This window comes from Coturnix japonica, chromosome 2 (genome assembly GCF_054131305.1).
Source record: "Coturnix japonica strain WE chromosome 2, WE-NBRP24, whole genome shotgun sequence".
NCBI lineage: Eukaryota > Metazoa > Chordata > Aves > Galliformes > Phasianidae > Coturnix > Coturnix japonica.
The window spans coordinates 119,012,038-119,038,568 of NC_140664.1; the positions used below are offsets into that span (position 1 = coordinate 119,012,038).

Sequence of the window (26,531 nt, forward strand, 5' to 3'; positions counted from 1 at the left end):
ATAATACAAAATAAAAATTAAAAAGGAAAAAACAGGATCAATTAAGCAAGTTTAGGGCTTATCACTTCTCAAAGCTTTTTTTTTTTTTTTTTCCAAAATCTCTATCTTTTTCTATTTTCTCTAATGTGGATTGTCAAGTGTAGAACATAGTACTGAGATAATTATTTTATTGCTATCAAATGTTAGTCAGTATTTCAATTTCATCTCGTAGCCCATAGAATCTAAATTATATCTACTGTATGCATATTAGTTGTCAACTGAATTATATGGTACCTCCAGTGCTAAATCTGCTCTTGGTTGATGAGGATTTTCAGTGCACTTCACTTTCCTGAAGGACTCTTTTAGCTTCATTTGTGGCTCTGGGGATATACTAAGAGGGTAAAAGAAGCAGAGAGGGCAGGGTTTAAAATAAAATAAATGTTTCAGCATATATTATTTCTTCTTCCATTCAAATAAGGCACTATATGAATATGCATATACACCAGTCACATTCAAAGACCAATAACTGCAAATATTTTCTTCACATCTCTCTCCCCATGTTTTTGCCTACACCATCCAAACAATTGCTTTAAAGCTACTTGAGAACATGTTGTGCTCAGTGACTACAAAATTAAAGTGAATAGTACAGTGTCTGTTTGAATCATTAGGATTTGATTTGTCACCAACATGACTCAGTAAGAAATGGCATACACGTGAAAACAATAAGAAATCCATACAATTCAGTTTATATGTAAATATCAACCTGTTGAAATATATTCAGTGCTGCAAATCAATTAAAAACAAGACAAAACAAAAACATACACGAAATCTGCAGTTCCCTTTTCACAGTCACACTAAAAAAGGCTTAAAAGAAATACACCCTCAAAAGGTCTGTTATCTGCTAGCACAAAGAAATGAATGGCTTGCTAAGAGACCAGGTGGAAAGCAGCTTGTTAGAAAGTAACTATTACCTGTGAGGCTTACAGTCTTTACCTACACTCGGTTTTACAAAAACCTTTTTTTTTTTTTTGCTCAAATCTGAGTTAGTTTAAACAATCCTGAAATGGAATTCCAGAATGATAATTTTATAATCTTTTCCATTTTTAGCTACAAAACCTAACACAATGTACTTAGCATTCTTGTTAGATTTGTTGAAGATCAGAAAAATGCATAAATATTGAACAGACTTGGAGTACATCACACGAAACAAATGAAACAAAGAGCAAACAAGAGAGGATACTGAACAGATCACAATCAGAAGCACCCACCACCCTCTGAAGACCCCCACAGATTCCAGCAAAAGAATCAGCACCAGGCTCTGCAGTTGTCAGGATTCCCCCTCAAGGAACTGTACTTCTTTCAGGTTGGTATGGTCATACTGGCCACGGTCAAGAAGAGGCTGATGAGCATGTCCTATGGCCCATGACTTGGTGAAAGCCAGAACCTGCTAAGTTGATCTCAATTCTGCCACAAACGTTATTGCTATATATTCTCCTAAACTACTAATTCCATGCAAGTATGCTGGAGAACATACATTATGGTATAATGACAACTACACTGTCTGGAATTTCAAGGGTGGTCAACTTTTCAGCAGCCTACTGAGCTGGAAGTTTTGAACTTACAGCTAAAACGTTCATGAACATGAAGTGATGTTTATATATTACTCAAATTAACATATCTCACTCTATTTGCTATAAAAATATAATACAACATATTTTACAACATTTCTCAATTCTAAAACTGTGCTATGTTGTTCAAAATGTTTATGTAATTTCTTGGCAGCAATTAACATCTCCTGAAAGAACAAGAGAATTCAAATTTCAAAGTAAAACACATAGCTTTACATGAACGGTTGTTTGGAACACTTCTATTTGTAAGAAGTACAAAGTTGTGAGCTTTAAAGAACTGACAATACCTTGTGTAGTCAGGGGACACTTCACCACTCTGAAGCTTATCCTGTAAATGTTTAATCTCTGCTGTGTACCTCTCCTCACTTTCTTTCAGCTGCTGTTGGAAATAAGACCTGAGGTGCTCCAACTCTTGAGCATGTTGTTCTTCAAGTTGTGTCTTAATATTCTCCATCTCCTTCCAACAGTGATCGTGAATCTTAGGATCTACATACTGATTATCTGAATGTGGAAAAGGAAAAAAATATAATAGTATAATTTCATTCCCATCCCAAGCTCCTATCAGTGTTGGAACTGAATAATAACAAAAGTAAAAAAAATATTTATTTTACTTTTTTCCATAGTAGATAACTTAGTCTTCCATCTTGCAAAATTGAATAAAACCTCCATCTCCTGTTATTTCTTAAAAGTAACAGAACTCTAGCTGTGGAAAACTGAACAAGAACAAACTAAAACTGCTTCATAGAAAGCAATTAAATTAAATTTTAGAGATTTAAGAAAAGCATGGTATCATACCATAAAATCTGCAAATAGCTTTTACATGATTCAAGCTGTTGTAAACTAAAAGTCAGTTAAAGGTTACACATTCTCTTTTCTCTTGCTCTCTTTGAATATGTATACATTAAAAACAGCACATGCATTTCTTTACCCATTATACTCTGTGAAGAGGCCTGCAAAGATTCCTTTCTTGTTTCCAGATAGTTAGCTTCCTCTTCTTTTCTTCCTTCAGGTTCTGAAGACAACAGCCACGATTCTTTCACCTAAGAAATAATCAAGTCAATACAAAGGACAGAAATTTGCACAGCAATAATGCAAAAAATATTAACTGTATTTACAGACATATACAAAAGGTCAGTGGCCAATACACAAGAGAATGTAATTGACATAACAAATGTGTTTCATTTTACAGCTTGAATGATCAAGTATTCATTTATGGATAGTTGATCAGCCTGTTTACACTAAATGGAATAGGAGTTTGGGTCCTTAACAGCAAGTTAAACAGAAGCCAGCAACGCTCCAATAAGACAAAAGTCCAGCAGCCCCTTTGGCTGCATTAGAGCACTGCTGTGAAGATGAGGGAGCTGGTATTTCCCTATTCCATTGTTGCACTTTCCAGCACAAGAAAAACAGAGTTCAGCAGAGGGCCATAAAGAAGATGAGGAGCTTGGAGTAATTGTTTTACAGTAAGAGTCTGAGAGAGCTGGGTAGCCTGGAGAAAAGAAGGTTGCACACTGGAGCTGCATAGTCTCCACCCTTGGATATACTCAAAACTCAAGTGGAAACTGTTTTAGGAAGCCTGGTTGAGCTGACTACTTTGTGCAGGGGTTGGAAGGGGCAAAGTCTAAAGATGCCTTCCAGACTCAGGCCATTCTATGATTCTGTGACACAGGCAGCAGTCTTCTTTATTTTATCTTACCATACCATTGCTATGTCATTCAACCAGGAGGCATAAACATGATTTAAAATACATTCTTTCACTTCAAGACGAATTTGTGGAACAAATACAAATTAAAGGCCCATAGACTGCAACACTATAAAAAGATTACCTGTTTACAATCCTTCATCAACTGTGTTTGAAGTTCTCTTAGCCTGCTGTATTCTTCCAGTATCTTACGCAGAAGTGCTTCCATACGTTCTTGCATAGCTAAATTAAACAATCATCAAGGAATTAAAACAAAATAAAATGAACATTTTATCATAAACTTTAATACAATGATAGCATAATGCCATTACCTTGAATTTGACCTCTGTGTCTTGTTAATTCTATATCAAGGTTTTCCTTTTCAGCAGCAGGTCTATTGAAAATATCCTGTTCTCTATCACCAGCTTCTATCACAGTTGAAGATTTTTCATTCCAACTATCAGAGAAAGTCTGCACAACAAATGAAACATAGAAAAAAGTGAAGAATTGTTTATAAATGTATAAACAGGGAAATACTGGTACCTTAGAGCAAAGGCTAAAAAGAATCTTCAACATTTGATCACAATATTTAGTTACTGAAAAACACTGCACTGAAGATTAAAACTTAGTATTAGAAGAATTTGCTACAGCAAAGGAGATGAAACAATTTAGGAAAAAAATGCAAAAACTTTTGCAACATTATTTTAAGTTTGTATTCAGAGATCAAGGCAAAAAGACAAGCTGCAAAGAAAACACGTTAAAGATGACGCACAAAGCAGGGTCATCTAGAGCAGGTTAAAGCTGATGCAGAAAAACATGATGACTCACTGTACACATAATTCTTCATTTCCAAGTGTTATGCTAAAAAAAAAAAAGCTTTTAGTTAAGTCTTACCTGCATGAGCCTAGAACATTCCTCACTTATAGCTTCATTCAGCTTTTCTATAAGTCTCTGAGAAGATGAGACTTCATCATCTATGAATACAAATAATTAATATTATTAAACACTTGATGCACAACAAATTTTCAAATAGCTTCATGTGTCAATGAACTCTAGAAATATCAAACATTACTTAAAGATACAAGAGAGCAAATAACTTATTATGCAAAAAAAATTACACAAGGGCAAATAATGGAGTGACGTAAGTTGTAGAGACAGAAAATAAATCTGATAACATAGAATCCCATGGAGAAAAAAGGCAAAGAACAACGTTTTTAAACCTTACTTAATAGGACAGGAAGCCAATTCATAAATTTAAAGACCACTGAATGAAACAAGCTTAAAAATATCTTCATGACGCATTTGTTTAATATTGCAGTAAATAATTCAAATGGAAAATGAATATATTACATATTTCCTTGCAATTAATTGATCTAATACAAATAGCAAAACATGAGCTGTAATACTTTCCATCCCTATTTTTTATATTCTTTTTATCCTTTCTTTAAATATCCTCAGTAATAAACCATCTATAATGGGAAAATACTATGACAAAAAACACTGTAAAATGTTCTTTGAAAATAATTTATTGGACAGCCATGTGTACCTTCCCCTCCTCCCCCCCAAAGTCTTGTGCTTATTTTATTTTAAAGACACTATCTATATTTCCTATCAAGAGCTACACTCTTATAATTTTCTCAAGTTACCTGCTGCTTGAATTTTCATGGTCTGGAGCTCCATTTGATGAACTTCTTTGAGATCATTCATCTCTTGTAAATGACTACGTATAAGCTCCTCTTTAAGACTGCAAAGTTCACTCTCTTTTTCAGCTTTCAGGTGCTCACGGACCTGGTCTACATGAGCTGAATAAACCAGGGAAAGGCAAATGCGCTGTGCTTCCATCTGTAGCTGCAAATCAGCCTTTGAATAAAAATACACACTTTACAAAGAATGAAAAAAGAGAAAAAGAATACAAGAATGTCCAGTCTTGGTAAATTTCTGAAATTAATAATTAACATGTTGAATGGAATGCTTCATATATGTCATATTTTAAATAATTTTAAATACACACATTTTGGACACTTGAACTGTTATAAAGTAGTTGAGACACTTTTTCAACTTATGATAATAAAATAATAATAGTGACAAAAAGACAAATTAAGTAAAAAACACTAAATGTTTCAGTTCCTGTCTTGGGCAAGAAAGTTGTAAGCAACAATGACCTTTACACATTGCACTTCGTATTGAAAAAAAACAAACTACCTCCTCACAGATACTCTGTGGTAGAAAATTTGTACGTCTGAGGTTGTTTGAGCACAGACTATTTTCTATGGAATCACTACAGAAAATCTCATTTGAAAACTGTACTTTTGTTTTGTATGGCACCTTATTTGCAGGTGGTATGGTAAGTGCCAAACAGGAGACTGGCTGTTTACTGATTTCAAATGAAACCACAGTGAAATGGAGAAGAAGAAATTTAAATAGCAACCTGATCAGTCTGCTGTTACCTCAGTCTATCTGTGGATAAGTTCAAATGTAACAAACACACAACATTTTTTTTTTAAATTACTGAACAAAGCAGGCCCTCCTTTGAGTAGGCTTTGGACCAGATGATCTCCAGATATCTCTTACAAGTTATGTTATTCTGTTCTACAGACTGGAGTGGCTGAAAACTAGCTCCTGCTACAATGGACACTGGTGATGTTAAATACTTTGGGTAGAATGAGTTCCCAAATAACCTAAACCACTCCAGCAAGACTATCAGTGCTTGCAGACTAAAAGCTGATATCACGACGAAGGCCTGGCCTTTACATGTTTTGAAATCTCAGCTGAGAACCAGCCTATTTTGACTGAACTGAACAACAAACTTCAGTTAAGACCATCTTCCCACGTCCTTTAAAAATCCATATCTCCCTCCACAATCCGAACTGGACGTATTACTTAAGATGTGATAACCACACATACACAAGAAATTTGACAGAAGAATATTACTATTTGACAAGTTTGCTAAAAGAAAACTGAAAAAGTCAAGAGCATCACTCTATGTATTGTCTACTGGAGTACTTAAAGAGCTGAAAAGCTAATCATAGATGAAAAGAATGTGTTCTGACTAAGTTTTCATCACACGTTTCATCAAAAGATGAAGTGCTCTAAATGTCTTCTCCTCCCTATTGTTTTGTTGTTGCTGATTTAACTGAATAGAATTGAGAGATATTCCTTTCACCGAAAAATAGCATCCTTCTATATACTGACTGCAGTTTACAGGTCCAGTCATTCATACAATACCTTGAAACTATTAGCTGCTCTGTGTCATCATCTTGCATATGCAGTTTAAAGCGGTTATAAGGCAAAATATGATACAAGTTTCCAAGGGCAAGCTCCTAAGAGTTGTTATAGGTAAATGATTCTTTCTCTACAGTTTTATGTAACATACCTGTTCTGATTTTAGTGCATTCACTTGCTGCTGAAGATGATTATTTTCAGTCTGTGTAATGGCTATTAATGATGTTTCATCTGTCAGCCTGTCTGTCATCTCATGCAAATGTTCTACAAAAGCTGGCTGTTTCGGTTTCGACATTTGCTGAACTTTCTGTACTTTTGTAACCTGATGACTGATAGCTTTACCAGAGCCCAGATTTTCTCTTACATTTATTCCTTCACCAACTTCATTGCTTGGAGCAGATGTTTGATTTCTACTTTCATATGCTGGAGTAGCAGTCTCTTTTACTTTCCCTTTAAAGCATTCTGTCTGAGGTTCAGTATTACTAATATTTTCTCTTTTAGCACGGCTAATTATAAATTCTAGCTCTTTACATTTTGCTAGAACTTCCTCCTTCTCATCTTTTAAGGATTTAACCTTTTCACTTAAATGACAGACTTCACTATGCTTTGACTTCAACTGTTCGGAAAGATCAGAAAGTCTCAGGGATAGTTCCAGTTTCTCACGCTGGGTAACTTCGAGCTTTTCCATAAGTTCTGTTGCATCTTTCTCAACAACTTCTCCAGCCTCAAGAGTGTCCACCCTAGACACCTTGTTTTCACTACTCTCCTCAAAACTGGAAGTTCTACTTTTAAATAAAACTGGTTTATTGCTTTGCAGATGGTGAATTTCTTCACTCAAAGCTTTAAGTTTGATTTTGTATTCGGCTTCCAGCTTATTCATGTTCTCTTCCAACACGTTATTTGCCTTCAGAAGACTTTCACATTCTTTCTGCAGCCCTTTGTAATTAGCTTCAAGTTCTTTCTCGGTAGACAAAAATGCACTTTTCTGCCTTTCAGCATCCTCTTGGAGTTGAATATTTTGTTTTCTAAGTTGCTCATTCTCAGTAATCAGGTTTTCTATTCTTTTTTGTACATCCAAATTTTCTGACTTAGAACTCACACTGTCATTCAAAATGACATTTTCTTCAGAGATTACCAACATGCTTTTTAATTTCTCTTCAAGAGTTTTGTTTTCCCCTTGAAGAAGATTATTCTGCGTTTCAAGTTCACTACATTTGTTTTGAAGGCTATCTTCTGTCTCTCTCATTTGTTTCTGCATCAATTCAGTTTTAAGCTGCAGCTCTTGAATTTCTTGTTCAAGAGTACCTTTTTCTTTTTCTTCTTGCCTAAGTACTTCAATTTCTTTCTGCAGTTCATGGATCTGAAGTGTCATTTCTTCAGATTTAGAATTTACAATAGACTGCTGTAAATCTTTAAGCTTTGAAATCTCTAATATCAGCTGGTTTTGCTTCGTGATTAAATTGTCCTTTTCAAGTTGCATGGCTTCTATCTTTTGGCTCATTTCTTTTTTCACTCCATCTAACTGCTGCTTATGGTGCATATTCAAGTTATCTTTAAGGCTTTCCATGTTCACCATGTGCTCTTTTTGTAAGTCTTCTTTAAGTCTGGAAAGCTCCTCTTCGTGACTAAACAAAAGCTTTGTCCTCAGCCTCTCTAATTCTGCTTCTTGAGATTCTGCCATCCTGTCCAAAACCGCATCCTTCTCTCTTTCTAGCATTTCAAGTTTTATTTTGTAATTTGTGACTTCTGCCTCATGTTTTAGCTCCAACTCCTTCCTAAATTCTGAGGCAGAAGCCAGCTGAGTTTTTAGATCTTCAATCACAATCTGATATTTTTCAGCTTCATTCAACTTACATTCCATATCCATTATAGTTTGTTTGGCTCTTTGAACCTGCTCCCTTGAAAAATTCAGTTCTTGTAAAAGATCTTCAATTTTAGTTTGTTGAAGAGACTTCTCTGCTGAAATTACTTCCATTTGTTGTGACAGTTCTTGCTTTATTTTTTCCCTTTCATTATCAGCATCTTGCAATTTCACATTCAGTTCATTAATTTTAACATTCATTAAATGCATTTGATCTTTATTAACATTATCACTCAAATATAGACTTGAAGTTTTCTCCAATTCTACTTTTTGTTGCGCAAGACGTTGTTCAATTTCCACTGCATGCTGCTTAATTAATTCTTGCTTCATTTGTACAATCTGCTGGCCATGCATTTCATCTAATTCAGCCTGAAGTTGTGCCAGTCTCCTTTGTGTTTCTAATTCCATCCTTTGCACAATGTCAGCTTCAGACTGGCTGTCTTTATAACATCGTTTCTGTAGTTCTTCCACAGTTCCCATTAATTGTTTTATTTCATCAGAACATTGTCTTTCTTTCTGTTTGTAGGTGCTAAGTTCAATTCTCATATTACTTATCTCCAGGTTCTTTAGTGAAATTTGTTCTTTTAATTCTTCGTGCAATTTACTGACATCTGATAATTTTTCCTTAAGCTGAAATGATTTTTTTTCTTCTTCTTTAAGTTTTGCTTCCAGCTCTTCAACTAATGCCTCTTTTTCTTGTAGTTTATTCAAATCTTCTTCCTCATTTCTTTGCTTTTCCTTAAAAAAGGAGCAAAAACAGTTTTATTTCCTTTTCTGAGCACTGGAACATTTATACACTTAGCTATCAAAACACTGCATCCTTCTTGATAATATCATCAGCTAGAGATCATTTATAAAAATAAATTAATTATTTGTTGCCTTCTCTGAAAGGATTTCTGTACATTTGGGATACGTGACTTTTTCCTTTCATATGCAAAAAAAAAAAAAAAAATCTCAGCAAAAACAAACATAAAATAAATCATTTCCATTTTTTTTCTAGTTGTGTAGTTGTGCTATGTTATTCTAAAAGTTATTTTGCACTTATATTTCCTGAAAGCTTTGCTTTTTTTCTCATTTTTAACAGCATTTAATTTTTTTTAGCTACTTCTAAGCTTTCAATTATGGACAATACTTATGTATATAAGAAATTCATTCCTCACCACAGAAAATCTTTTAAGCTTTTTAAATTTCTTAAACTTTTTAATTGTTTTTCTAACAAAACGCCATTTAATAAAGGCATTTTATTGATCTGTACAGTTTCAACGATTCTTGTAATTTTTCTGCAGTTTTTAAAAACAGGATGCATACTGTTGACATAAGCACTTCAGCTGAAAATTCCACATAAATAATGTGTGAATTAATATATGTGGCCCTTTCAAAGGTCCAAAAAAAAAAAGGTCCAATGGGACTACAAAATCCCAAAAAGGAAACGGAATAGCAAAGATACAATTCTATTTGGGATCCTGAAAAACAGAATAGCAAAGATGTTTCTGATAAGGAATGTACCATTTCATATGTTTTGATCATGCCTTGAAGATTTGCTATCTGAACCTCAAATTCTTCATTTTTCTTTTGGTAATTCTTCAGTAGACCCTCTTGATCTTCAAGCTGTTGCTGATGTGAAAGTATCTGTTGCTTGGCTTGCAATAAATCAGCCGCTGTGCAACTGTGGCTGGTGTTCCTTAGGGCTTCACTTGCCTGTAACTTGTACGTATTAATAAACAAATAAATAAAGATTATAAGAAACAGTTTGATTGCGGAGACAGCTTTTACTTTCACTTTCTTATTCCATCTCATAAGCACAAACAAAACCATAACATTTTAGTAGATCTCTTACAAGGTACTGAAATATTATTACAATCAATAAAAGTATTTAATATTACATTCCTTTACAGTGAACTAGGACAGCAGTGTTTCAAAAAAATCGCAAATGGTGAGATGAACTATTTGTGATTACTGTTTCCCAAATCCAACTTTAATTTATTAACAGAATTAATTACTTAGGTAATTAAAATTAATGAACACAAAATGCAGATTTTACCCAAAAATATACGACTGCAGCATTAAGCAGCGACCCATCAAAACTAATGTCTGGCTGTTTTGATAAGAAAGGAAACAGGTTGCATTTCAGCCCAAAACTTTAAGAAGAGTAATAACATGAGCTTTTTCTCCTCAAGGTAACTGTCATCATCCAGTATTTATTGGCAGCTATTACTAACGAGTAGGAGAGAAAACAGACTAATCTCTGTTATTTTAAATCTTCTATAATGATGACTGTGGGGATGGTTAAATTGACTACAGATTTATACCAAGGAACCAAGTCTCCAAAAACACAAAATCACAAATTTTTGCTTCTTCAGGAATCAGCTATTTTTGTATCCTCCAAAATTACACGCATTTTCAAACCCAAATAAACCTCATTAGTGCTGTAACTTACATGCTGAAACTGAATTTGCAGTTTTTGGCTTTGTTCTGTTAGCTCTAAAAACTCCCTCATAGTTTCATCCTTTTCCTTCCGTGCCTGCTGTAGGTTAGTAGTAAGCTGAGTGATGATATCATCTCTTTTTTTGATAGCAGCTTCAAATTCTTGCAGCTACAAAAGATAAAATTTAAACTAGTAACACACATCAAACCCACAGATAGAAAAAATACTCACTTATTCTTGTTAAGAAGGAATACATATTCCCTAACCACTCTACTAAAAAGATGTAATGTAGACATACCAGGGAATTTATGTTTTCACAAACTCTTATATGTAAGTATTTTAGAAACATTTGTTTGTTCTCATTCAGCAGTGTACAAGTTCTCCATAAACGTACTCATCAAAAGACCAAATCTGAGCTTTTGAGAAGTCAAATTTAGAATTTGCTTTAAATCCAGAGAGAATGGTCACATAAACAAACCATCACAAAGACAGTCCAGGTACTTAATAATAAAGTATCAGCAATTTCGTCCAACTATTCATGTCCACAAACTCTTCCCACAATAAATGCAAGGTATGCCATCTCTCACTAAAAGCGCAATAGACTGCATTCATTGTATTAAGGGCATAAAATAGATGCTGTTCACTATCTTACTTACATTGTAGAACTTATTCATATAACTATACGAGAAAATTAGCTCAAGTCGCACACCTGATGCAATGTATTTAATAGATTCATCTTTTGTCGTTTGTAGTGATGAAGAAATGACAAAAGGACAGAAAAAATTTCCCTTGCAAGGCTTTTATGGTTTTGTTTTTGTTTTTTCCTTTGGTAACATAAAATCCAGGTAGTCAGAAATCCTACAATAAAAATCGGGACTGTATTTAAATACATAAATAGACACGCTATTTACTTTTGAGTCACTTTGTCAATTTGAGCTCCTTCAAGGCTAGTACATGCTTCATCTCTACTCTGAAAATTTCTTAAACCATCCATTGCCTTCTCCAACTATTTTGCTTACTATGTTCTCAAAAAGAAGTCTCTCCAGATCATATGCCAATCCTTGAAGTAAAATTATAATACTTCCAGATAAAGCTTACTGATTTAGAGGTAAGAGATATTTTTCAATGGGATATATAAACCAAGAGGCCCTTAAACGTGCCAAACTATGAGAACTCAAGAAAAATCTTTTAAGTTCTTTTCAGAACACTGTGGAGAATTCCTAACTTAAAGGCACAGATGTAGCAGAAATACCAGATGCTTGTTACCATAAAGAAAGTTTAGGAATAGATCAGATTCTAAAGTGTATCATGTGTTTCCTTTTGCATCTGGATTCAGTGGAATTCAAAAGTAAGTTTATCTGTTCATATCTACCCGCTGTTACATCTTCCTTTCCAATTTCTTCTATTCAACTGTTTTTATTTTTACAAGCAGGCAGAGATAATGCACACATGGCGTTTTTTTGCAGCCACTCCTTTTTAAGAACTCTTTGCTTCTTCTGAAACATACCCTGTATGCATTTCTCAGCAGGGATATTAAGCACTGAACCGCTATCATGAAGAATACACTGTAGCTTAACACAATCTTTAATATTATTGTACTGCAACCAGTGTAAACAGATTTTTTAACTTCTTTAGAAAATAGTAATCATAGTAATTTAAAAATGCAAAGATCTCCACTTTAAACTTCCTCATGTAAAACTAACAGTAGCTTTGCTACTAACACCACTGTTTGAAACTAGAATTTCGTCATGTTCTTTAGTATGCTGCAATTATGACTATGATGCTTAGCACAATGGATACAAGGTACAGTAATCAGAAGCTAAGTCTGACTTAAAAGGCAACACCAGGGATTCACCAACAGACAAAGCAATGATAAACTTGCAAGGTAACCACTCAAAGATCACTTTAGTGTAGTGGAAAACAGATAAAATACAAATTCACAGATAAAATACAAATGGAAACAGCAGAAAATTATAACTGCATAGCAATAATGAAGGCAAAAATGACTCAATTTTAAAACAATTTTGGTGTTCTGTAGAATTCTGCGGAGCAAAGACAGGCATACCATGATGACCTGAATCCAAATTAAAGGAGAGACTAAAGACATGAAGCATGACATAGCACTGACTTTAAAGAGCGTAGTACTTTCTTAAACTGGAAGAAAAATTATTTTACATTCTTCACTTTAAAATCTAATGTTCGACACCAATGGCATTTCTAACTAGAGAAATATTTCCATACAATCCCAAGTTATTAAATGTCTCTTAGAACATCCTGGCACAATGGCACTGTAATTTCAGACTGTGAAGTCTGACAAACACCTTTTTAGCTCAAGGACCAACTCAGCAATACCATTCCCTAAGAAGTAAAACCTTATATTTTTATTTTTTATCTTTCAAGAACAAGAAGGTAATAAAGAAATGGAGTCTTTGCACAATAAAGGAAGAATTAGGACTTTTCTTGAAGAAAATCATCTTTCTGTTTCTGAGCCAAAGCAAGCCACTGCAAAGAACACTGAAATTTTAGTCACAAAATATAGAGAAAAAGGACACACAATGGAAATGCCACTCAGATAACAGAACACATGGTATATGATTAAAAGAAATTACATATAATTCTATATCACACACTGACTGCATTCTGAACACCTGCCATTAAGAGTGAACTCTTTCAGGTGACACTGCATTTTTGCACATAACCGAGTAGCAAGCAGAAAGCAACATAAGGTAATTATACCTGTTGCAATCCTTCTGTACCATATGCTGCCCTCATTTCTTCTAGCTCTCTGTTTAGCTCTTCAATCTCTTGTTGTTTCCCAGCCAATTCATTCTCCATCACCTCTAGTTGCATCAGAGAGTGCTGCATTCCATGCTCTGAACAAATCTCTCCAACTCCAATTTCTTCTTCCTAAATTAATCCAAGTTCCTCATCATACCATTTTTTATGCTTTATCAAGATAAGTAAACTCAAATATCAATTTCTGTATCAAATGGCATCTTAGAACATTAACAAATAGTACTGCATTGAAGACCTTATTGCCATGGCAACCTCCTTTGTTAGTATAATCCACATCTCAAAAGCATGAAGCATTCTTCTAGTTCTGCTTTGTAATATTAGCCTTAGTACAAGTAGTAAAACATTTTGCATTTGAAGTTTACAGATAAACATTATTCATATGACAAGCAATGTAGATACAGAGCACAGCATGCAAGATAAAAGTATTAGTCAACAACACAGTTTTTGTTCAAAATGAACTGTTTGAGGTTTTTAGTATTCTTTATTAGTATCACAATTCAATTTGCAGTACTGTACCCTGATCAAGTCTGTAGGTATAGCTGTTCTTGTCACAAAACTGCAACCATTTACCTGTATAAAGACAATTCCTAAATATATTATTATGTGCAATAAAGCTTGACTTCTGTTTTTAATTTGTTTGAACCTTATATGGTGGTTCCTGCAGAACCATGTGAATTCTTATGTTGTAAAAATTTATTTCATTGGAAATACAAAATATCTTTTTGGAAGACTTTGGAATTGAATTTGGCACAAGCAACAGGTAACACCCCCTTCCAAAATCACAAAAACAGGTACTACTTTCCAAAACCAAAATACACGTAAACATACATAGAAAACAAAGGAATTCAGATCTAAAGGTCAATGCAAAGCTTTATCTGTAGTAACGCTGCATTTTGAATTGTACATTTAGTTTTTAAAAATATTAGTAAACATAGTTGTTTTCAAAAACATGTTGTTGTTTTTTTTACCCCAAATCTACTATTCCTAAGAGTCACCAACATCTCTGCAACAGATGAAAGGCAGTGTCATAAACTGACACTCAGAGCCTGAAGGAATTTCTTAAGAATGAATCGGAGCAGGAACTGCACATTCAACATAAGACTTGTGAAAAATCCTTTCAGTCACCTAACACTGTGACTCAAATCAAGCTTCTGTAAGATTTTCGTTTCTACAGAGTGAACAAACCAATAAAGATAAATTTCCAAAAGGTAAGTGCAAGTCAAAGTTGTAGTTATATATAAAAAAATAATAATTAAAAAGTCAAGATAAAAGGAATATTCTGTTGTATTCATGATAAGCTGTCAGACAGGGAGGCAGGCTTTTAAAATCTCAGACCAATGTCTTAAAACAAGAAAGCAAGAGAAGCTGCGCCTCTCCTCAGAGCTCTGTATCACATTAGAGTCTTAAATAAAATAATTAGAAATGGAAAGGAAACATACTGTTCCTCATCTGAATACTGTGTTCACATTAAAAAAGAAAAAAAGGGCTATATTGCTCAGATAACTGCCAGATATGATTATGGCTTATTTACAAAGGACCATTATACCTGAGCAAATCAATATGCTCTCCCGACACAAAAACGTACTCCAATAAATGGGATCAATATCATCATTAAATGTGTATTAAGAGAAAGAATAATCCTGTATTAGCTTTGAATTTGCAGAGCTGACACACATGGTCATTTTCAATTCCTGACTTCCTCAATAAAAAGGAGGTCATTGCCACCTTATTTTAGAGAGACTAAATAAGATTTCAGCAAACATCAGTGCAGAGAACTCATGGAGGCAGTGCACATCATTTGTGTTTTGCTAGATGTTTCTTCTTCATTCAGAAATACAAGTGTCTATACGCAGTGTCTGGCACTAATGTCTTTACTTGGATTCTGGCTCATGGCCCAGATTAAAACTTTTTTTGCTTCTTTTTAACTGTCATTTAATTCAGACTTAATTAATAGAGAGGTAATGTATGATGCTTGTAAGCTACCTCACCAAGAAGTGGATGCACTTCTCTTCCCACGAATCATTTCAGTGTCGAACGAGCAGTGCCTCTTACATGCTTTATAACAAGTGCTGCTAGGGCAGACATAAAAGCCTTCATTAGATGTTCCAGACTCCTTGGCAACTGAGATTTCTATAGAAAAATATTAAATGAGGTTTTGACATATCCAAAACAACTGCCTGGAACTTTAGAAATGCTGCTTCATGTCAAAGAAGCCTTGTTGTTAGCTGTAATAGTTACACCTTAGTCGACTCTGCTTATTACCCCATACCTTCTCCTTTCTATAAGTCTGTACAGTATTTTAATTTCCTTTTTTAAAGCTTTGCAATTCACCTTTAACTCTGAAATTTCCTTATACCTTAACTTCTTATGATGTGCTTAATTACATATTCCCAGAATACAATTATATGTTTCAAGAAGAAATCAAACCACGTAAGATAAAGGAAGGTAATGGAAGCAAGGAACAATGAGCTCAGAATATAACTGCATTAAAAAATAACCACAAGGTAAGGAAAAATACAATTTTACAACACAGAAGCAACTGCTTGGGTGAACATATGGCGTGTGGGTTATGAAAGTCCCCCAAAAGAAATCTTAACTTCAGGTTTTCTTCCTTGCTTGTATTTTCAAACTAATTCAAAAGCATAATATTTACTAATATAATAACATATGAAATACATTTTGTAGTATATTCTAGTCAAAAAAGATATATATATTATTTATTTTGCATCAGTAAATACATATGCTTAGGCAAATTAACACAAGCTTCTTCAGAAAAATACAAGGAAAAACAGCTTCCATCACTAAGTAAGGCAGCAATTTATGACAATTGCCACCAGAGGTCAGGATTCAATTTATGAAATCACTGCACTTGACTACAGATTCAACGCTCCGTTGCTAATGTTCCTTAGACCTTGGAATACTTAAAAGCGTACCTCAAAAACATTGAGTAGTTACACACACTATATTATTACTGGTAACTATGATGTCCATGCCAGAGAGAATTCTCCTTATATACTGCAAGCTCGGGCTTAATGTAAATCAATACTTATTGATCACTCATTGCAAAATGTAAAAATATCCAAATGCATGAAAATAATTTAACCTATTTGTTAGGAAAAATGGTAAATTTCTCAACCAATATGCTACTCATGTATCCCCTGTATAGCCCTGAACCATGACCCATGTAGGGGTGTTAGAGTATTGTGAAGTTATGAAACAGCAGAGGTAGACAATAATAGTGCTGACATTGCTATTTAGTAGTTAATCAGTTAAAATGTATAGTTTAACCATAAGACAGATGGAATGGACTGGTCTAGCCCGGATGGCTCGGATGAAAGAAGATAATGAGTTTTTGGACAAGTTCAAAAGAAGAGTAACACGTGAAGCATGAAGCCTGGGCCTAGGATGAAACACGAGAAAGAAGGACTGAAGATGTATTGATTAATCACGAGAAATGAATAACATAAATGATGTAATGTTTACCTAAACATATAAATATAGGACATTTGTAAAGCTTAAGGGTCATTCACTAGGAGTGACCCAAGCTCTGTATGCATGTTTCACCTGAGCACTGAGCTTGTTAATAAAATCAACCCTGGAGTACCCACGAGTTCGAGTCTCGACCTGGTTCCTTTCTGCAACAGTTTGGCACCCCAGATGGGACTCTAGGCGTTGATTGGGGTAAGTGCCTAAATTTTTTATTATATCCAGGGGGAAGTGCATCCACTCTTTTAAGGGTTCGAGTCCTATTTTTGGGGTTCAAGTCCCCGAGGCCTATTATTTTTGGGGGGTTTGGGGTTCTATTTTTCTGAGGTTTATTTTCCTCATTACAGAGTGGCTGCAATTCTCACTGGACCTTGGATTTCTATTTGGAGAATAGTTATGGGGGGATCGCCGTCTATAATTAAGGGTTCACCCTTAGAGGAAATTTTGTGTAACTGGAGTAAGATTGAAGGTGTTGTGGGGTTAAAAAAGAAGCGAGTGATCACTCTGTGTCAGGATGACTGGCCATTCTTAACCCGGGTTCGTGGGGCTGGTCCCGACGAAGCATGGCCACCTGAGGGGACGTTTGATGATAAACGTCTTGCTACCATGCGGCGAATACTCCAAGATAGAAATCCTTATCAAATGGATTATTTATATGTGTGGATAAATTGGGCTGATAAAAGAAATCAAATTAAGTTGGGGAAGGCTACTAGTAAAACTGAATTATTAGCATACTTTGATGAATTACATCAGGGTGGGTATAATTCTGATCGGAAAAAAGATGAAAATAATAAAGAAGTGGGGCAGTATCCGATGACTATTGAATTTCATTCTAATCCGAGGGTTGGTCCTGATACCGGCCCTGATGTACCACCTCTATTAGCAGCAGCAGTACATCAGCCTTGGAAACCGGGAGATTTGATGCTATGGCAAGAGAAAATGCCGCGTTTAAGGGAGGATGCGGAAAAATGTGCTAAGATGTTGTCTAGTATTTTCAGAGATTATAAACCTAATTGGGAGGACATACAGACTCTGTTACAGGAATTATTTACTGTAGAAGAGAGAGAGAAGATCATGGCTAAGGATAGAGAGTTATCAAATACTAATCCAGGAAGACCTGTATGGCCCATAGCTGATCCGAAATGGAATATTGTTAGACAGGATGAGCTTCAGGCTTGGAGAACGGCTACACAGGGTTTGCTAGAAGCTGTACGCCAGTGTGTCGAGCGGGTTACTAACTGGTCCAAAGTACAGGAATGTCAGCAACGGTTGGATGAACATCCCAGTGATTATTGGCATAGACTCCGTTCTGTTTTACTTAAGTATGGGGGTATGACAGAGCAGACTTTTCAAGAGCCGCTTGCGATTAGTGTGTTTGTAAATCAGGCTGCACCCGATATTAATAAGTATTTTAAGAAACATATGCCGGGATGGCAGGCAGAGGGGTTGCAAAAAATATTATCTGTTGCTACGTTTGTATACAATGGGCGAGATCAGGAGAGACAGGAGAAAATGCAAAAAGAGAAGGATGAGGAGCGAAAGCGACAGGAACGAGAGAGACAGACCGAGAGGAAACGTGAGAGGCAGGAAAAACGAGAAGATATGACTTTTTTGGCAGCTGCGATTTCTCAGTCGGCTCAACAGAATAGGTGGCAAAATGCTAGAGGCAGAGGTAGAGGAAATCGGGGAAGGAGACGAGGATTTCCACCCCAGATTGGTGGAGAAATTGTATGTTATTGGTGTGGAAATTTTGGACATATGCAGCGAGAATGCCCCCTCAGACCTCGACCTTTTCTAACCCCCCAGGGTTATCCGGTGACAGACGCATCTGGGCCTCATATAGATTCAGGAGTGGGAGGCTTGCGACGAACTCACTCGCAATAACAGGAGGATGGCTGTTACTCTGAGTCCAGAAGGTCATGTAATCGCAGAAGTAGATGGGCTAGAAGTTACATTCTTAGTAGATACAGGAGCAACTTTAAGTTTGTTAAATTTTGATTTGCCTGAAAAATCACTAGAAACTGTTACTATCAAGGGAGTTTTAGGAGTAGAAGAGAAATACTTGAGTAAACCACTGCCTGTAACCTTGTCAGGACGGATGACATGGGCACAGTTTGTTATTTCACCCACTTCTCCAATATCCCTATTAGGAAGAGATGTCCTCCGAGAACTAGGCACTAAATTAGATTTGAATTCAAAAGGGATGAAACTTTACTTTTTGGGGAATGTACTAGCTGTAGAAAGGGAACAGAAACAGAAAATTGAAATTCCAGATGACTTAAAAGACATACCCTCCGGTTTGTGGAGTCATAGTAGTAAGGATATAGGATTTTTGAAATCTGCAAAACCAGTGGTAATCAAGACAAAAGCTGGACCACCGCCCTCAATTAAACAGTACCCGATTGCGACAGAAGCATTACCTAGTTTAAAGAAACAAATTCAGTATTTTATTGATGAAGGGATATTGAGACCCATTATTAGTCCATATAATACTCCTATTCTGCCTGTTTCTAAAAATAGAAAGGATGAGGACGGGAACCCTGAATATCGTTTTGTACAAGATTTAAGAGCAATTAATGAACATGTTGAAGCCCTGCACCCTGTAGTTCCTGACCCTTCACTAATATTAACTGAAATACCAGAATGGTCCAGGTGGTATACTGTAATGGATCTGACGGGAGCTTTCTTTAGTATACCTATTGCTGAGGAAAGCCAAGAGATCTTTGCCTTCACATGGGAAGGGAAACAGTTAACGTGGACTCGATTACCTCAGGGGTTTACGAGTTCACCAACTTTGTTCTCACAGATTTTGAAAAATGATTTAAAGGATGTTATTTTACCTCAAAAATCTGTGTTGGTTCAATATGTTGATGATTTACTTATTGCTAGTGCAACAAAAGAAGCTTGCATAGAAGACACAAAGTATTTATGTAATAAATTGTATGAAAAAGGACATAAAGTCTCCCTTTCCAAATTGCAGTTTTGTAAGCCTGAGGTAAAGTACTTAGGGTATGTATTAGCTTCAGGGGTAAGGAAAATTGATCCAGAACGAATTAATGCTATACAAGCAGTACCTAGGCCAATCACAAAGAAACAGATGAGGGCATTTTTAGGACAGGCTGGATTTTGCCGACCATGGATTATAGGGTATAGTGAAATTGTTAAACCTTTACAAGAAGCTACTAAGGACCAGGCCATCGAACCGATACCATGGACTGATGAAATGCAGCAAGCTTTCCAGGCTATTAAACAGGCGCTGGTATCCGCACCGGCTTTGGGACTGCCCGACTATGGTAAGCCGTTTACCTTATATGTTACCGAATCAAGAGGAATTGCAAAAGGAGTTTTAGTTCAAAAATTTGGACCTTACGAGCGGCCTGTCGCCTATTACTCACAGTCATTAGATCCTGTTGTGAGGGGAACTCCCTATTGCATTCGAGCTGTGGCTGCAGCGGCAGAACTCACCGAGAAAGTCCGGACCATTGTCTTGGGACATCCCCTGGTTGTAAAGGTTCCACATGAAGTAGAAATCTTGCTTAAAAGGTATGCAGAAAAATCCCTTTCTCCACAGCGCGCTCACCGCTATGAAGTCATTTTGCTCCGAGCTGATAATATCACCTTAGAGCGATCAAAACCTTTGAATCCAGCCACCTTACTCCCTGATTCAACTGGAGAGCTAAATAAACACGATTGTGTGCAGGTGATTCACTCAGTCTCACGACCGAGGGAAGACTTAAAGGATGAGCCATTAACAGAGCCTGAGTTAAACTTGTTTACTGACGGTTCTAGTTATTACATTGCAGGAAAGCGATACACCGGATTTGCTGTGACAACTGAGACAACTGTTCTACTAGCAGAATCTCTCCCAAGCGGGTTGGGAGCACAAGGAGCAGAACTTATTGCGCTCTGTAGAGCGGCACGATTAGCACGCGGCAAGAAGGTAAATATATACACGGACTCAAAGTATGCTTTTGGAATTTGCCATGCTATCGGCATGCTCTGGAGAGAGCGAGGCTTTCTGACCTCTGCAGGGAGAACAATAGCTCACGGTGAGCTAATAAATGACCTATTACTGGCTATACAAGAACCACGAGAGATTGCTGTAGTTTACATACCTGCACACAGCTCTAAAAAACATGCGTTAGCAAAAGGAAACCAACTTGCAGATGCGGCAGCTAGAGCAGCTGCTGTGCACCCTAATTATAGTGTTCCTATTATGACTGTACAAACTATACCACTGCTATCGGACCCTAAGACACTTTATACAGAAATGAATAACGAGGAACTGGAGGTGTGGATGCGTATGGGAGCTGTTCAAAAGGATGGGATTTGGATGATTGGTAATAAACCTATGTTACCGCATAAATATTTGCTAACTTTGGTAAGGTGGTATCATGATAGAAGCCATGGCGGTCCAGGAAATATTGCAAATCAGATTGATCGTTTGTGGATAGCACCGGGAGTATATGCAGCAGCTAGACGAATTGCTGCAGGATGTGAAATATGTCAAAAGTACGGGATAACCAGACCCAGGATGGAAGAAGGGAAGAGACCTCCAGCTGAATATCCTTTTCAGAAACTTCAAATTGACTTTGCTGAAATGCCACCAGTATTGGGATTTAAATATATGTTAGTTATTGTGGATCATTTGTCTGGCTGGGTGGAAGCATTTCCTACACGAAAGAATGATACAAAAACTGTGATTAAAATTCTGTTACGAGACTTAATTCCAAGGTACGGAGTCCCAGAAGAAATAGACTCAGACAGGGGAACACATTTTGTTTCCTCAATGATGGCCGAATTGTCAAAGACACTGGGAATTACTATGGCGGCACATACACCGTATCATCCACAGTCGTCCGGAAAGGTAGAGAGAATGAATAGGACTATTAAAGATAGATTAGGCAAAGTAATGTCACAAACAGGACTCAAATGGCCAGATGCATTACCTTTAGTCTTATGGGATTTGAGAACATCCCCTAGGGAGCCTTTAAAAATTAGTCCAGCTGAGGTTTTATTTGGGAGAGTAGTGGCAGTACCAGGAACATATGTCTCAGCAAAAACTGCACTTTTGGAAGGGGAAGAGAATATTACTCAATATTTGTTGTATTTACAAGATTCTTTTAAGAGAATTCAGCAATATGCTTATTGTTATCAAGGATTACCAAGAGATGTTAAAGTACATGATATTATTCCAGGAGATATGGTAATGGTGAAAGTGTTTAAACGGAAACATAAAATGGAGCCCAAATGGGAAGGGCCTTATTGTGTATTGTTAACTTCTCTTTATGCTATCAAGGTCAAGGGTAAAGAGGCATGGATCCATCATACTCATGTGAAAAAGGTCTCTGCATCCTTTTCTTCCTCGTCTGCATAGCCTCAGGACATCGGTACCAGTATGAATTCTCCTATCGGGACATTTTGACTGGACATCAGGTAACTTTGAAAACGAAAGAGGTTTCTACGACTCAGCGTGAATTCATCATAGAAGGAGAAAGAAATACTGACTTATTACAACTCAACAATGTCCGAACCCCTTTTGGCACATTTCGATGGTATATCCCCGGTAGTACTCGAGCTAATTTTAGTTTTTGCATTAGAGCACGATTTTCTTACCCTTCATACCCCAGAGTACCTCCTCCTCGGCTCCGAGCGGTATGGGTTAACCATAATATTAATTTTAGAGAACCAAGCAGTGGTACTGGAATCTGGTGTGTGGGTATGCTCCCCGGCTTCAACAATTCGTGCTGTCATAAATTCTCCGTTGCGTACCCTCGGGACGGGTTTAAATTAGTTCATACACATTGGCAAGAGATAAAATGGGGACCTATGTCCTGGCGTGACACAAGTAGATATACTCAGCAGATGAGACACCGAAGGTCTTTACAGCCACATGTCTCTTATGAATTAGGCCACTATCGTTATTGGACAGATAATTCTCATGTATCAATAATGCAATCGTTTGCCCAGAATCTAAATGTCAGTGATTGTTGGATTTGTTCAGCCTTACCTAGATCAGTAGCACATGGAGTAAATTTGATTGGTATCCCTATTCATGTTAATACTACTATTGGTCATATTTGAAATACAACAATATTAAGAAGTAATTTTACCACTCATGCTTTATCATTGGCTCATACACGATTGGAGAACAATACTTATATTCATTGTGTTGAAAATCGTGATTCTACTGGAACCTATTTGGGAAATTGGACTTTACGATGTGATAATCTCACTGCTATTAAAAACAGAAATCAATTGATTTTGAGTCTCCCAGGAGCCTATTGGCTGTGTGGAGAACATGCGTACAAAATTTTACCCAAAAAGTGGCGAGGAAGATGCACTTTAGGCCTAGTTGTACCCGATATGGAAATCATTCCCAGAGAAATAAATGGAACGTTATGGCATAGGTCTTTCTATGGACGTACTAAAAGAACTATTTTAAATCCTTTAATTGAACGACCAACAGGATTCCATGCATTTGTGCGTTGGTTTATACCTGGTTTAGGTGTTAGTGAACTGGAAAAAGCAATACTGAATGTGTCAGGGGAGGTGGAGAAGTTAGCTAATGCAACGGCTTATGGCTTATTAACTATACAAGGCGAGCTTACAAACTTATCTAAAGTAGTTTTGCAAAATAGAATGGCACTGGATATGCTTTTAGCTTCGCAAGGGGGAGTGTGTACTGTATTGAATGCTAGTTGCTGTATGTATGTTGATCAAACTGGAGAATTATTAACTGATGTTGGGAAAATATGGGAAGTAAGTAAGACGATGCAAGAAATACAGAAGGATGATACTCGATGGGGTTTTTCTGAAACATGGCATTGGCTGACATCCTGGTTGCCAAATCTTTCTGCTATTGCTAAGAAAATTATCTTGATTATAATTGTTGTGATTGTTCTGATTGTTATTGTTTATGTACTAATACAATGCTGTATGCGAATGGGGTCTGCTTTAACTGTAAAGGCACCACCGCCACCTAAGATAGTTTTTGGTGGATATCAGTAGAATACTTGGGAAAGTAGCTATTAGAAAAGGGGGGACTGTTAGGAAAAATGGTAAATTTCTCAACCAATATGCTACTCATGTATCCCCTGTATAGCCCTGAACCATGACCCATGTAGGGGTGTTAGAGTATTGTGAAGTTATGAAACAGCAGAGGTAGACAATAATAGTGCTGACATTGCTATTTAGTAGTTAATCAGTTAAAATGTATAGTTTAACCATAAGACAGATGGAATGGACTGGTCTAGCCCGGATGGCTCGGATGAAAGAAGATAATGAGTTTTTGGACAAGTTCAAAAGAAGAGTAACACGTGAAGCATGAAGCCTGGGCCTAGGATGAAACACGAGAAAGAAGGACTGAAGATGTATTGATTAATCACGAGAAATGAATAACATAAATGATGTAATGTTTACCTAAACATATAAATATAGGACATTTGTAAAGCTTAAGGGTCATTCACTAGGAGTGACCCAAGCTCTGTATGCATGTTTCACCTGAGCACTGAGCTTGTTAATAAAATCAACCCTGGAGTACCCACGAGTTCGAGTCTCGACCTGGTTCCTTTCTGCAACACTATTATAGACCAGCAAGCAGAATTCTGTTTTGAAAAGTGTTCTGAGTAGTAGAAACATACAGAAGTATCTGGAATAGATTAATAGATTAACATTTTACCTAAAGTTTTTAGCTTTTATTGTGCATTTTGGACACTTTGTTATCTACAAGAATTAAAACACTGCTTGACTGTGCTCTTACAATTTTAATCAATTTTCGAGTTACGTCACAATTGACTTTATGGAATGTACCTAAAATTCGTAATTATGACAACTGGGAAAAAAATATATATATATTTTTAAACTCTATGAAAATAATTTTCAGTTTCTCACAAAAATAATGAGAATCATAGAATTTAAATAAGGTTAATAACATTTTATAGGCAACAACAGTCTTCAAATATATTATGGCTTAATATATTTTTCTATACAGCATTAAAACACAACAGAAGACTCCTTTGTGTGATGACTATACATAAAGGTTAACATATAGAATGTCATTAACATAGAAAGGGAAAGAAATAAGGATCAAGAAAGGGAAAGGGAAATAAAATAATTTTTAAGTTTTCATATCAACATTTTTTGAGGTACAGTTTGCAAATTGGGAAGAGGCACTGAGAGAAAAAAATAATCCAGGCAGATTACATCAATACCATAAAAATTAAGGAATATAGGAAATATACAGTAACAATTTTAACTTACACAGTTATAAAAAAGCCCAAACAACTAACTGTTGGAAAACCCTAATCTCCCTTATTTTGGATATTACACCATAACTATACATACATAATCACCACAATCATTGAATGTAAAACTATTCTGGTAGTTCTCATTCTTGCTCAAACTGAGTGATTTATTTCAGAAAGGAAGCTGGTCATATGAAAGAATAATCAGTCTTCAGTCTGAGTACCACCTCTAACAGTACAGGTATTTACAGAGGTGACGTAAGAAAATTGAAGGAGAGACCACATTAAAATAAAAGTGCTCTAAGACAAGAATTCTGATGGAAGCATTCCCTAGTTCTTTCAAATTTTTATTTATTTATTCATTTTTAAAGAAAACTACTTATAACCACGTGTCTGGTAAGTCTCTTAAAGAGGGATGTGCTTATCACTGAATTTCATCCAAATCACCAAGAGAAGGGCTGAATAATTAAAAGCATATGACTTATTTTAACAACTATAACAAAGCAAATAATTTACGACCCATCTCACTGTGAGCCTCTACTTCAACATAATTTCTGACAAAAACCACTATAGAGTATACAGATGTTTTGAAAAATGAAGAAAAAGATGGATGAAAAGGGCCTGTATTTGTACAAATGTGTGGAATTACAGAACTCCAAAAAGGAGGTTGGGTCTTTTCAGTAATTGAAAGGAGGCTTACAAAAAATATGGAGAGTGTAAAGATATATGTACATCAATGCCATTATCAGCTGTTTTCAAAGGTTCACTCTTCAAACGTATTCCATTTAGCAATGATTCCTTAATGTGGTGATGTATATATTCTAAAAAGTTGCAGTAAGGTCACAGTAGTTGTTCAAAAGTTTTTTTCATTTTCAATGGCAAAATCTGTGCACAGGCTGCACTATCAATCACCTTCCTGCACTTACACTCAGATTCTTCTTGTTCTTTCCTTTTTCTAATTCATTGGACAAAATAATGCATATTTTATCCAAGAAAATTATTAAGCCTTTAATCTGACTTCTTCCTCATGTTAGCTTCAACCCTTTGAACCTCTCACTCATTTATTTTGTCTTCCTTCCATTAACAGTGCAGTCAAGCAGATGGACTGGTATCTTCAACCCAGATGTGCCCGACTCAGATTTGTTTTTTATTTGCATCACAACAAACATGACATAAAAATGATCGTAACTGACTGGACCAAGGGTCC

At 36.0% G+C, this 26,531-nt stretch overlaps 2 protein-coding genes across 11 annotated transcripts in view; one reads left to right on the forward strand and one right to left on the reverse strand.

Annotated features, from left to right (window-relative positions):
• The window catches only part of AKAP9 (A-kinase anchoring protein 9), a 102,652-nt gene that overhangs the window by 43,875 nt on the left and 32,246 nt on the right, over positions 1–26,531 (reverse strand). For 7 of the 10 annotated variants that reach the window (XR_014943640.1, XM_015853357.3, XM_085540604.1 and 4 more), the window contains exons 4-15: positions 14,109–14,162; positions 13,533–13,703; positions 10,809–10,964; positions 9,878–10,075; positions 6,662–9,109; positions 4,935–5,148; positions 4,183–4,262; positions 3,621–3,759; positions 3,434–3,531; positions 2,536–2,647; positions 1,895–2,108; positions 274–370 (exon numbers count right to left, since the gene is read on the reverse strand). Coding sequence is in view for 9 of the 10 variants with exons in the window: in XM_015853357.3 (XP_015708843.2) it covers positions 274–370; positions 1,895–2,108; positions 2,536–2,647; positions 3,434–3,531; positions 3,621–3,759; positions 4,183–4,262; positions 4,935–5,148; positions 6,662–9,109; positions 9,878–10,075; positions 10,809–10,964; positions 13,533–13,703; positions 14,109–14,162 (3,981 nt within the window). In the remaining variant the exon portion in view is untranslated. The remainder of the gene's footprint in view (positions 1–273; positions 371–1,894; positions 2,109–2,535; positions 2,648–3,433; positions 3,532–3,620; positions 3,760–4,182; positions 4,263–4,934; positions 5,149–6,661; positions 9,110–9,877; positions 10,076–10,808; positions 10,965–13,532; positions 13,704–14,108; positions 14,163–26,531) is intronic. The other 3 variants (XM_085540606.1, XM_085540605.1, XM_085540609.1) reach the window with 2 other exon arrangements.
• LOC146762136 (uncharacterized) lies at positions 16,712–19,231 on the forward strand. Its single transcript, XM_085540612.1, has one exon. It carries the CDS (start codon positions 17,475–17,477, stop codon positions 18,960–18,962), a length of 1,488 nt encoding a protein of 495 aa, XP_085396738.1. The 5' UTR covers positions 16,712–17,474; the 3' UTR covers positions 18,963–19,231.

Excerpts from the sequence above, each read along its gene's own strand:
- LOC146762136 (XM_085540612.1), top strand. The coding sequence starts at position 17,475 with ATGGGGGGATCGCCGTCTATAATTAAGGGTTCACCCTTAGAGGAAATT.